At 52.4% G+C, this 13,139-nt stretch overlaps 2 protein-coding genes across 2 annotated transcripts; both read right to left on the reverse strand.

Annotated features, from left to right (window-relative positions):
- Positions 1-1,166: 1,166 nt before the first annotated feature.
- On the reverse strand, positions 1,167-8,280 carry LOC143646621 (cdc42 effector protein 2). The gene is made up of 2 exons (XM_077115752.1): positions 8,201-8,280; positions 1,167-3,915 (listed from the first exon to the last, which is right to left on the reverse strand). The coding sequence occupies exon 2, from the start codon at positions 3,605-3,607 to the stop codon at positions 2,975-2,977; it is 633 nt and encodes a 210-aa protein (XP_076971867.1). The 5' UTR covers positions 3,608-3,915; positions 8,201-8,280; the 3' UTR covers positions 1,167-2,974.
- A 3,633-nt stretch (positions 8,281-11,913) lies between these two features.
- On the reverse strand, positions 11,914-12,485 carry LOC143645853 (U6 snRNA-associated Sm-like protein LSm5). Its single transcript, XM_077114961.1, has one exon. The coding sequence runs from the start codon at positions 12,450-12,452 to the stop codon at positions 12,177-12,179; it is 276 nt and encodes a 91-aa protein (XP_076971076.1). The 5' UTR covers positions 12,453-12,485; the 3' UTR covers positions 11,914-12,176.
- Between the last annotated feature and the right edge of the window lie 654 nt (positions 12,486-13,139).

Consider the following 13,139-nt stretch of genomic DNA (forward strand, 5'->3'; position numbering starts at 1 on the left):
AAACTAAATGTTCTGGGGAAAAGTCAACTCTCTACAGGGAAATCCACCAAGAGCTCAGATTACTTCAAAATGAAGTTCGGAGACACATCGCTGGTAAAGGACCCTGACGGCCAAGATGCTGATGGAGGATAAAGAGTTCGTGGACTGGGTGGCTACAGCTTTGTGGTAGAAAAAGTCCATAACTTGTACATGTATTTCTTCTCTTGATGCAACAAGTATTTTATTTAAACATATTCTAATTCCAGATTTTTTCTCCCTTTCCCCCACTTTGTCTTGGTATTAATTCATCTTACAATGTAGTTTCATAATTTGCAAGATATTGAGATGGGCTGATAAGGGACGAGTGAAGGAAGAAGGCATATTGCCTAGAAATCCTGGACTTGGAAGGGGCTGTGATAATTGACCAGACTTTGAGTTTCTCCCTTTGGAAAAAGAACGAATGTATTTTAAAAACGAATTTTATTTACACACATTCCATATCCAACAAACAAACGAGTGACAGTGTTTTTACGGAGATAGGGATAACTGCATTATATTAGGTAGGCTAGATATGTTATTTCTCTTTTTGAAGGGTAACTCGAATAAGGACATGTTGAACATTCAGAACAGTGGATTGTAGGGACATTTCTCTTTTTTTGGCTTTCCAACGACATCTTCTCTTCTTAGTTCTGAAATCCGTTTTTGTGTGTATTTGTGGAACATGGTACCTGAACCCTATGAGATATGCTGAAGAGGGAAGGCTGTTTTTCCTCCCTCTCCCTGGCTCCCTTGATATAAGCAAACATCCTTTCAGTGCATCAGCTGCTGCAGGTCCCTTACCTTTCTCCACCCTGATAGGGCAGCCCCAAGGGGTTCCCCAGGGTTGCTGCTGCCTGATGCAGGGTGGGTGGGGAGAGGTCCCAGGGAATCCAGGGCAAGCATGCCCCTTGCTTCCACGACTACTCTGGCTCAGGTCCAGGGTAAGGTGCTGCCATCCAGCTGGGTGAAGACCTTAGGACAATGTCCTTTTTTCTTGTCTTCCTCTCCCAAGACAGAAGAGGACACATTGAATTGTGTCTCCCAAAAAGTTATGTTGAGGTCCTATCCCCTCAGTACCTGTGAATGTGACCTTATTTGGAAATAAGGTCCACACAGCTTTTTCTGGAGGCCAGAAAGGCTGGGGTGGGTGGGTGGGGGACTGGGATTTGCAGGGTCACAGGATGGAGAGAACGGCCTGAGAATAGAAAGGGTCCAGTGGAGACCTGCCCTGGCCTCCGAACACCAAGCCGCGCCTTAGCACCCCTCCCTTCCCCACGGCCCAGCCCAGCCGGCTTGCAACGATTTCCTCCTCTCTCATCTTTGGGCCTGTGTGGGTCTGATCGTGTGTCTTTCTTGCTTAAAGTCCTTCTGCAGTTCCCCAGTACCTCAGCTTTAGCCTTACAAGCTGTACTCCTATAAGTTGATGCAAACCTGTTTCTCCAGCTTCAAAGTCCTGCCTTTCCACCCCCAAACCATTTTTGAAGACCTTTCATGTGGCAATTAATAGACATCATTTGTACTCTTCCCACCAACCCTGTGAAGTGGATATCATGGACTCCATTTTACAGATGGGGAAACTGAGACTCACAGCCTGGGCCAGATTCCAGGTGACATCCAGAGGCCCAGGCATGCTCTTTTCACCCCATGACAGCTCTTCTGCCCTTCATCCCGGTGCCTTTGTCTATCCTGGAGCCTAAGCCAACCAGTCACCCTCGGGGCTCACCCCAAATCACCTCCCATCCTTAATGTGCCAGCACCATCTTCAGCCTTTCTGATCACAGGGCTTCCTCCATGGTGGTCCCTCTTGTTGAAAATCACCTCTCTTGTTGACAAAGTTATTCTCCTTCTGCCCCACTCGAGTGTGAGCCTCGAGTGGACTGGGTCTGTCTTGAGTCCCCAGCACCTGGAGCCACACCAAGGATGCTGTGGCCACTCACTAGGCAGCTGCTGATGAGCTGGCACCTCCGATCAGCCATCAGACCCGCAGCCCTGCAGCCCCTCCTGCACTACCCAGGTCCTTTGAGCTGGAGAAGCCCTTAAACCCCTGCACAAAGCCTGGGGCATACTTTTGTTACCCTTGGGTCTCCCCCAATCGATCCCCACCACCTGCCTGGCATGGGGATGGACCAGGTGTCTTCCAGAGCCTGCCCACCTTATCCCCAAGGCTCACCTGCTAATTGGATCAATGTTGGAATAGCCACAATTGGGCACATGAGTCGTTCCTGCTTCATTCTCTGGAGCTCGGACTCAGGAACAATCGGACTCAGGAACAGTCTTCCTAAGGGCAGGGCCTGCCCCTGCAGAGCCCTCTGGGCCGGGTCTCCCCCTGGGTAAGCCCACAGCCTGCGGAACTTGGCCTAGTTTCAGGAGGACGCTGGGATAAGGGCGCGGCGAGCACAGCCACCAGCAGCAGCAAGTTTTATTGCAACCAGAATCCCCAGACAGGTGGGAAGGGATCGAGGATACCCCACACAGTGCTACAGCCACAGTCCAGGACAGGACGCCAAAGGTCCAGAGCAACCTGCTCAGTCCCTAAGCTCCCTGGCCAGCTGTACCGTGCCTCTCCCCTCACCGCCCCCCCCCGCCGACCCCAGTCAGGATGGGGGTAGAAGGGAGGGGAAAAGGGGAGGCCATTTCAGCAGATCCTTCATCCAAGGGATCTGAAGGAAGGAGGAGTAGCAGGTGGTGTGGTCCAGGGTCCCCCTAGATGCTCAGGCCACTTGGGCCGACCCTTCCTTCATGTGTCCTTCGTGGCTTGTTAAGGGGGAACAATGGGGTGCCCTCTGCCCACGGGGTGAGGATGGCAGGGAGGACAACCAAGGCTCAACATGAGAAACCGCCGGCAGCAGCCACACGGGGGAGACCCTGGGATCCTGACCCCCAGGCCAGGGCTGCGTCCACACACTACTTCTGGCATTCACCCCGGCCTGGAGCCCAGCCCGGCCAGCCGTGGATTCTATGTGGGGATCTGCACACGAGCCACGTCCTGGTCCATGATCTGCAGGACGTCGTCCAGGATGGAAGGCCCCAGATCCACGTGCAGGGAGAGCAGGGAGCTGGCATGGGACAGGAAGGGCTCCTCGGCTTCCGACTCGGGGCTCAGCCCGTTAGGGGCCAAGGCAGGCTCTGGAGTCCTCCAGTTGTCTTCACTCTCTGCCTCCTGTGGGGAGGGCTGCGGGGTCTCCAGGTGCAGGCGAGGGGGCTTGGGTGGGGCCTGGGCTGCGGGCAGGGTCAGGGCCTGGGGTCCCCCAATGACAGGGAGGGAGATGGCATTCTTGAGCAGAGGGGACGGCCCGTCGGGGAGCTCCCGGCCACACAGAGTGGCCGTGCGGGTGAACTCGAAGGGGAGCTCGAAGGCGCCATCCCCCTCGGGCCCCTGTCCCGCTGTCCCCGGCAGTAGATGGAACTTGCCCTGCAGGAAGGAGATGTCGCCAAACATGTCGCTGCCGCCGCCGGTGCCGATGTGAATGGTGTGGCGGAAGTCGCCGAGCGGCGGGCTGATCATGTCCGAGGACAGCAGGTCCCGCAGCTTCTCCTTCTTGCCCTGGCGGCTGCCGCGCTTCAGATAGATGGGCACCTTGGTGGACATGGCGACCTCAGCACCCAGGCTGCGTCCTCGCACCCCCTCGCCAGCAACACCAGCTGCAGAGGGGGAGGTGCAGGCTCCAGAACTTAGTAAAGGGCTGAAGATTAGGGTGTAGGACAGGACTACAGTCTTCTCCCGTTTAAAGATCAACAAGGAAGTCAGAGGGTGGAGATAACAAAAGTCACTTATTTTCCGAAGGGTTGAAAACGTGTTTCTGCAAACAGCAGGGTGGGGATCTTGCAGGAGCCACGTTCTTTGGTCTTGACCTCACCGAGTTTCTCCCCAGGCAGGGGCCGGCTGGCTGCCGTATTCTGCAAACACAAAGGATCAGAGTCAGGGACAGAAAGACAAAAGTTTGGAAGGCTCTGTCTCATTTCTGGGCCCCCTGTCAATCCAGGTGGGGCCATGAGCCTGTGGCTAAATTATGTCTCCCTCACTCCTAGTTTCAGTGCATCAGAGAGCCGGGCCCACCAGCACCAGCCTTTACATTTGGGGAAACTGAGGCCAGGGACTCCGAGCGCCAGGCCCAAAGTTACACGCAAAGTCCAGGCTCCGGTTGCCGGCCCCGGTCCAGGGCTCCCCCTGACCCTGACCTCCAATGCACAGCAACTGACCTGGACTGAGGACAGAGATCTGGGACTCTTCCTCCCGCTGCGCCTGGCACAGGCTAGACCCACAACAGGCGCTGGGTAAACGGAGCTGAATGATGACACCTCCTGCTGGGCCCAATCACATCCCACCTGGAAGGGAGACTCATTTTCTCAGCGGTTCCCTTTTCTCCTCCTCCAGGCTACGAATTCCTGACAGGCAGGGCTGAATCTAATCCTGCTTCTATCCCTCTTCCCTACCCTAGCTCCCCAAGGGAAGGTGAAGTGGGGGCGCTGCTCTGGGCGTGACACTTTGCTTGAGCTCTTTGCAGACCCCTGTCATTTAATCATCCTAGTCATCCCCATTTAAACGGCAGAGCTCGAAGGTGGGGTGTAGATTGATGCAGCCATGTTCATGACCTGGTGTGTCCTCAAAAAGTTAAATACAGAATTCTACATGACTCTGCAATTTCCCTCCTAGGTCTATACCCCAGAAAACTGAAAACAGGGATGCAAACAGATATAGGGACATTGTAGGTTCAGCAGCAATATTCCCAATAGCTAAAAGGTGGAAATGGCCCATGTGTCAGTCAATGGATGACCGGATCTCCAAATTGTGGCATAGCCATACCATAAAAAGGAATGAAGTCAGCCACAAATGGTCGCATATTATATGATGCCACTTATAGGAAATATCTAGACTAGATAAATCCGTAGAGACAGCATGCAGATTGGTGGTAGAAGGGTGCTTGGGGGAGAAGAGAACAGGGAGAAGCTGCTTAATAGGGAAGGGGTTTGCTTCAGAGTGATGGAAATATTTTAAAACTAAACGTAAGTGTTGGTTGCACACATTGTGAATTCACTATGTAACCCAGAACTGTTCACTTTAAAAGTTAATTTTGTGTTAGTTATTAAAAAAAAAGGACTGATAAGAAATTTTGGAGGAATACTCAAAAGATATTGTAGTTGGAGAGAGGCAAAGTTTAAAACCATAGCAATGATCCCACTTACTTAAATCATTGATCAACTACCTCACCCTCCTTCCCTGAATGTGCCTGGGTTTTCACAAATGCACAAGGATATATACAGGGGTGCACAGAAGACTGGGCCGGAGGGCAGGGATGGAGCATGGGATCTGGATAAAAATCACCTGTAATATTTGGTTCCATTACTATAAAATGGTATATAAACATAAATGTGAAAGGACAGCTGATAGAGGTTGTCTCAAGTGATAACTTCTACTTTCTCATTCATATTTTTGTTCATATTGTTTCTATGCAGCTATTAGTTATGCAATTGGTAAAAAAAAAATCAGGCTACTTTCGATGTGGAAAAAGTAAAACACGGAGGGATGTAATACTGGTTTGATAGAAAAGGCAAACAAATCAAGGACTCCTAGCAGTTAGAGGGTGGGGGTGGGTGGGTAAGGGGTGCCTTGAAGGGTATGCTGGCCCCAAACATGTGAGCCCAGATGCAGAATCAGAGCACATTTAGAAAAAAAAAAAAAGGCAGAGAAAGAAGCTTCCTTGTGTAAGGCCACCCAGTGAGCAAGGACTGGACAAGGCTGAGCAGGTGGGAATTGGCCCAGGAGAGGCTTCCACAGTGAGCATCACGGCCAGGGTGAGGGTGAGAATGAGGCACCCAAGGGAAGGGGGGCCTGGAGATTGAGGCAAGAGGAGCAGGAAGTAGGAAGCAGGAGGCAGGAGGTGCAGAGTCCCCCCCACCCCATTGCCCCACCCCTGCTCCTCCAGCTCAGGCCTTTATCAGGAAACCTCGCCCCAGGACCGGACACCCGAAGTCAGTGACGCTGAGCTGCAAAGGCCACATTATGCCCCTCCCAGAGCACCTGCAGCTTAACAGGAAACAAAGGAATGACTCTCCAGGGGCGAATTCCAGCTCACTTTAGGAAGGAGCCCGGGGAGGGGGGAAGGAGGCAGGGGTTGCCCCAGGGCCTTGGAATCCCATCCTGCAGCCAAGTCACAGGCAGTCACCTGTGTCCACCTGCCAGGCCTGGGGACCTGCTGACAATTATCAATCCTGTCCCCTTGTCAGGTGAGACATGTACCAGTGGTGGGGTGGTAGGGGTGGTAGCAGTGGCTTTTTCTGCCTTTTCACTGGTGGGGAGCGGAGCTGATTGGTGGGATTTGCCCAGGAGCTTGGGCCAGGCCCTGTCAGGCAGGGGCGCCAAGACAGGCTGGGAGCTTCCACAACAATCCCTGTGTCCCTCCCTGGACAGCTGTCTCACTTAGAGCCAATGTACCCACCCAATTCCAGATGTGGGGAGAATGGAGGCTGATGTGTATGAGTGAGGCTGGGGTGGGGGCTGGGGGCGAGGCCAGCGTCCACCCCCCAGGGAGAGCTGGGTGGTGTAATCACCAAGCTCCAAGCATGCAGATTTGGCAACCACAACCTCCCAGGCTCGGGGACTGGCCAGTGCACGGACACTTCCCATTCTAATACTCATGGCAGAAAAAGGAGCCTTAGAGACATTAAGTAACTTTGCGGAGGTCACCCAGCTAGTACGGAGAGGATCGGGCATTGGCACCCAGTCCAGTCCCTGGGGCTCAACTTCCTTAACCTGGTTGTGGAGCAGGAGGACGCAGACTTCCAGCTGAGTTGCAGAGACCCTGTCTGCTTTCCGCAGCCCCCCTACTTGTAAATGTCTGGAGACAGGAGAAGGAACTCTCCATCAGGACAGGGGAAGGGGTGGGTTATGGCAGTGCCTCCCTGCAGCGAGCAGTTCCCAGCACCCCACCTCTCTGGGACTGCCTTGGACAGGAACTTGGGCCTCTGTCAGAAAAAAAAAATGACTTCCTGATGGCAGAGCCCCTCTTTCCAGAAGTAATGTTAGGCCAACACCTAACAGGAGTGTACCAGAAGCAGCCCTTAGATCCTGAATCCAGCCCCATCTGGGACTCAGTCTGTGATCTCGGGCAAGACAACCTGTCCCGACTTGGCCTCACCTTCCCCATCTATAAAATGGGGTTGATGGTAAAGCCACCGCCAGAGCTGGCGACCCCCCCACCCTGGCCATATGGCAAGTGAGCGCCAGTGTGGAAGGCCAGGGGGCCAGCGAGTCACTGCTTGCCCTGCCATTCGTTCAACAGAAGTCTGTAGGCCGTGCCTCAAGCACTGTGGTTCTCCGGGGAGAGTGCCCCGAACAAGACCGAAAACAAACGGCCCCAGGCGCCAGGGGTCCGGCCTCCTCCCACCCGCCCCGACGTCACCCACGCGAGTGCTCCTCGCCCACGGCGGGGTCTCGCAGGGTCCCCGGGTGGTGCCGCGCGGGGCTCCGCGGTCGCTAGGGGGCGCGCGCTCCCGCCATCGCCGCGCGTCCGGGAGGCGACCGAGCGCGCACGGGGGTCCCCAGCGCGCCTCGCCTCCACCAGACGCCCCCGAGGTGCTGCGCGTTCGAGTGCCAGATGTGTATTCTCGCGGGCTCTTCTTCTCTTGGGGGTGGGTGGGGTGGGAAGGTCCTGGTCTCGCAATCAGGGGGGTACAGGAGGCGGTTGGGGGTCCCTGCCCCTCTCCCAGCTCTGGGAGGAGCCTCCCCCGCGCTTTCCCGCCTGGGTGAGGTCCGAGTGTCCGCTCGGCGCAGGGCCAGAGCTCGGGTGTGGGGTCCCCGCCCCTCCCTCGGGTCCTCAGTCCCGGTCTGGGTTCCGGCGCCCACCCTTCCTCGCCCCTGCCCGGGCGCCGCCCGGCCCCAGCCCCGATCCGAGTCAGGGCACTCGGCGGCGCGGCTAAAGATAGGAGGACACCTCAGCCGTCGGCTAAAAATACGTCCCCACCCGGGCGGGGACGCTGGGCGGCGGGAGGGCGCTGCGGGGCCCCGGCGGTGGGGGCCCCGGCGGTGGGGGACCGGGCTCGGGAAGACCCGCCGGGGGAACGCGGACGGGAAAGCCCGCGAAGCCAGCTCCAGGCGCCCGCGAAAGGACTCCGGCGGCGGGGAGGCAGGGACCCGAGCGCGGCGCGACGGGGATGGGCCCCGCGGGGGCCCGCCCGGACTCACCCGGAGGCGCGCAGGCGGCGGCGGCGGCTGCGGGGCTGGACGGCTGGGCTGCGGGACCAGACCCGGCTGCGAACTTACCCTCGGCGCCCCGCCCCCAGCCCGCGGAGCCAGTGTCGGCGCCGCCCCGCCCAGGCTCCGCCCCGCCCCGCCCGGGGCAGTACCCAGGGCTCCCCCTCCGCGGAGGCCCGGGTCCGGGGCTCCGACGGCCGCGCGCGTCCTGGGTTCCCTGCCTGGCCCCCGAGGCTGCGCGCCGGGTGGCATGGGGTACACGGGCCCCGAGACTCCACCGGATCCCTGCTGTGCCCGTCGGGGCCAAGACCCTCGGTACTAGAAGCGGGAGGTAGCGGCGGCCAGAAGAGCGAATTCCTTGGAATCCGCAGAGAGAAACCTTGGACTTGTTTCCCCTCCCGGGAGGGCCGGGTCCGGGGGAGGCGCCCGCAAACGTGTATTCAGTGATGACTAAATGAATGAATGAGGGCTTGAAGGCGCCTACGTTAAAATATTACACATTTCCGAGTACCTTGAAGAGTTGTCAGTCCCCTAGAAAAGAGGGCAGCGTGGCCCAGGCAGCCCAGTCTTTGCTGTGGGGCTAAAGGGCTTCCAGAGCGGGGATGGGCCCCAGATTTAGACTCGTCCATCTGTTCTTTTCTTCCTTCCTTCACTAGAGAAACATTTACTAAAAGCCTGCTCTGACCGACAGACTGTGTGGTGCTGGAGACAGACTCGGGAAACTGTCTTGGCCCCATTCATTGATTCAACTGCTATTTGTTGAGCACCTAGTAGGTGCCAGGTGCTGTCCTTGTCGCTGGGGATTCAGGCTCTTCTGGATTGAGACCTACAGTCCAATAAAGGGAGATGGAGGGCACGCAATCCCCACCTCCACCTGTGACGCCGTTCCAGGTGGCTGAGTGCTAGCTAGAGTTAGGCAGAGGAAGAGTTGGAAGGAGTGGTGCTGGGGCACTCGCTCTCCAGACTGATGGCAGTGACAGTACTGTGTGACCAGGGTGGTGGCAGATGGTAAAGGTTTCCATGCTGGGGAGGAAGAGCAGGAAGGCTTCCCAAACCAACTGGACAGGAAGGATGCTGGGGGAGGGGGACGACCGAGCCAGGAGGGAGGGGATGATGGGAGGAGAGAAATGTGGTGGGCAAAATAATGCCCCCCCCAGCCCCAACAGATGCCCACATCTTAATCTCTAGCGCCTGTGAATATGTTCCATTGCATGGCAAACTTGCCAGTCAGCTGACCTTAAAAATGAGGAAATCATCCTGAATTTCCTCAATGGAATCACAAGGGACCTTAAAAATAGAAGAGGGAGGCAGAAGGAGAGAGAAGGAGAGATCGGATTGATGATGGAAGAATGGCTAGAGAGGTGCTAAGAGGCTGGCTTTGAAGACGGAAGAAGAGGCTACAAGCCAAGGAATGCCAGCAGGCCCCAAGAAGCTGGAAAAAGGCCAGGAAAGGGGCAGCAGCCTCCTGAAGGCGCTGCAGCCACATTGGCGCTTCGATTTTTGCCCAGTGAGACTCGCATCTGACTTCATTTTACAGACTTTGAGATAATAGGTTTGTGCTGTTTTAAGCCACCGAGTTTGTGTGGTTGTTTGTTACAGCTATTATAAAAACTAATACCGGGAGGTTTCGGGTTTTAATCCGGAGAACCCCCCAGGCCTGCCCCACCCCTCCCTCAACTACCCAGGGTGGAGGGTGGGCCAACTCTGCCTGATAGGCCTAGTAGCTTGGAGGCAAATTGAGGCCTGGGGCAGGTTGTGTGTGTGTATGTGTGCTTGTGAGTGTGTGTGATGGACAGTACCTGCCCAGTACGTGCCCCGGGCAAAGCTGTGTAGCACGCCTGAGCACCCACCCACCCAGGCCCAGATGTGCCTTTTATCAAGTGCCTCCTGCCCCTGAGCCCCTTCAGTCCTCCCGAGAGCTGGGGGAAGTGGCATAGCCGCCATTTTTTTTTCATTATTTTTTAATTTATTAATCAAAAAAATGAACAACAAACAAAAACACCAACGTATTATTCCATTCTACATATACAATCAGTAATTCTTAATATCATCACATAGTTGCATATTCATCATTTCTTAGAACATTTGCATCGATTTAGAAAAAGAAATAAAAAGACAACAGAAAAAGAAATAAAACGATAACAGAAAAAAAAAGATTATCCATACCATACCCCTTACCTCTCGCTTTCATTGATCACTAGCATTTCAAACTAAATTTATTTTAATATTTGTTCCCCCTATTATTTATTTTTATTCCATATGTTCTACTCGTCTGTTGATATGGTAGATAAAAGGAGCATCAGACACAAGGTTTTCACATTCACAGAGTCTCATTGTGAAAGCTATATCATTGTTCAATCATCATCAAGAAACATGGCTACTGGAACACAGCTCTACATTTTCAGGCAGTTCCCTCCAGCCTCTCCACTACATCTTGAACAACAAGACGATATCTACTTAATGCGTAAGAATAACCTCCAGGATAACCTCTCAACTCTGTTTGGAATCTCTCAGCCATTGACACTTAGTCTCATTTCACTCTTCCCCCTTTTGGTCGAGAAGGTTTTCTCAATCCCTTGATGTTAATTCTCAGCTCATTCTAGGGTTTTTCTCAATCCCTTGATGCTGAGTCTCAGCTCATTCCAGGATCTCTGTCCCACATTGCCAGGAAGGTCCACACCCCTGGGAGTCATTTCCCACGCAGAGAGGGGGAGGGTGGTGAGACTGCTCGTCAGGTTGGCTGGAGAGAGAGGCCACATCTGAGCAACAAAAGAGGCTCTCTTGGGGGTGACTCTTAGGCCTAAATTTTAAGTAGACTTGACCTATCCTTTGTGGGGTTAAGTTTCATTTGAACAAACCCCAAGACTGGGGGCTCAGCCTATAGCTTTGGTTGTCCACACTGCTTGTGAGAATATCAAGAATTCGACTTGGGGAAGTTGAATTTCTCCCAGTTCTCACCATTCCCCGAAGGGGGCTTTGCAAATACTTTTCCACTCACTGATCGTATCACTCTGGGATTCATCGGGGCATCACTCTGGACAAACCAACAAAATCTCATGTCCTACCTGAGATTCCAAGTACTTATGGTGTTCAATCAAACTATCTACATAAGTTATATTAGGAAATGCACTAGTCAAAATATAAATTTTGTAACAAATAAACATTTTTTGCTTTAGTCTCACACATAAGGTGACATTTTAAAATATTAATTGCCATCTATTTTCAGCACCCTGCAGTAATGACATTCCTTTGTTCTTCCTCATGCAAAAACATTTTTAAAATTTGTACATTGTACATTTCACTATTATTATACACTCTAGGCATTCCTAGATTATACCGTCTCAATCTTTAACATCTATCTTTCTTTCTGATTTCATTTATGTCCCCAGCCCTTCTCCCTCTGTCATTCTCACATGCAGCTTCATTCAGTGTTTTAACATAATTGTATTACAGTTAGGTATATTGTGCTGTCCATTTCTGAGTTTTTATATTCAGTCCTGTTGCACAGTCTGTATCCCTTCAGCTCCAATTGCCCAATATCTTACCCTATTTCTATCTCCTGATGGTCTCTGTTACCAATGAAATATTCCAAGTTTATTCACTAATGTCAGTTCATGTCAGTGAGACCATACAGTATTTGTCCCTTTGTTTTTGGCTAGTCTCACTCAGCATAATGTTCTCAAGGTCCTTCCATGTTGTTACATACTTCATAAGTTTATTCTTTTTTTTTTTTTTAACCAAATATGCCTTTATTTTTTAAGTCTTCAAACAGTAAACTGCTGTCTTCTTTTCCCAAGATAAACATGAATAACGTACAAAAATTGGCATTTACAATGCATTTTCAAAACACTTCCCTTTAACAGGAAACTTAGCTTTGTAAACTCTAAACAGTGAAAAGGTAAAATAAATTTCCATTTTGCTGCCATTATGAACGAAACAGAATCAAGTATCAGTCAAGGAAATCCATTCAGACTTCAGGTCCTTCTCCTCCAGGAACCAGCATTGTTATATTATTTCCATTTAGCAAAATCTGATCTAATTTTGTAATTCTCCTTCCTTCTGGTGTGATTTCAAACTCAGTGACGTCTTCCAGCACCATATTAACAAAGTCGTCAAATCCTAAAAGTGTGCCAACAATTTCTTTATCACTTTTCATCACAATGTGAATTCTTGATCCTATACATTTGTCCACCAGCTCTAGCGGCAGGAGCTGTGACGGATTGGTGGTAGCGTTTGCCGCCATGACCACGCCGGACTCATAAGTTTATCCTGTCTTAAAGCTGCATAATATTCCATCGTATGTATATACCACAGTTTGTTTAGCCACTCCTCTGTTGATGGACATTTTGGCTGTTTCCATCTCTTTGCAATTGTAAATAACACTGCTATAAACATTGGTGTGCAAATGTCCATTTGTGTCTTTGCCCTTAAGTCCTTTGAGTAGATACCTAGCAATGGTATTGCTGGGTCATATGGCAATTCTATATTCAGCTTTTTGAGGAACCGCCAAACTGCCTTCCACAGTGGTTGCACCATTTGACATTCCCACCAACAGTGGATAAGTGTGCCTCTCTCTCCGCATCCTCTCCAGCACTTGTCATTTTCTGTTTTGTTGATAATGGCCATTCTGGTGGGTGTGAGATGACACCTCATTGTGGTTTTGATTTGCATTTCTCTAATGGCCAGGGATGTTGAGCCTCTCTCATGTGCCTTTTGGCCATTTGTATTTCCTCTTCTGACAAGTGTCTGTTCAAGTCTTTTCATAGCCGCCATTCTTATCCCCATATGACAGAGCTGGAAATAGAAGTGGGAATGGGGGGGGGTGTGTCACTGAGGGTATTTGGCTCAGCCTGGAAGTGGCAGGTTGTGGGAGCTTTGGGCCCTCCCGCCTTCCTTCAGGCTCCTCACCGGAAGTTGTCACCCCACAGGA

Source organism: Tamandua tetradactyla, chromosome 9 (genome assembly GCF_023851605.1).
Source record: "Tamandua tetradactyla isolate mTamTet1 chromosome 9, mTamTet1.pri, whole genome shotgun sequence".
NCBI lineage: Eukaryota > Metazoa > Chordata > Mammalia > Pilosa > Myrmecophagidae > Tamandua > Tamandua tetradactyla.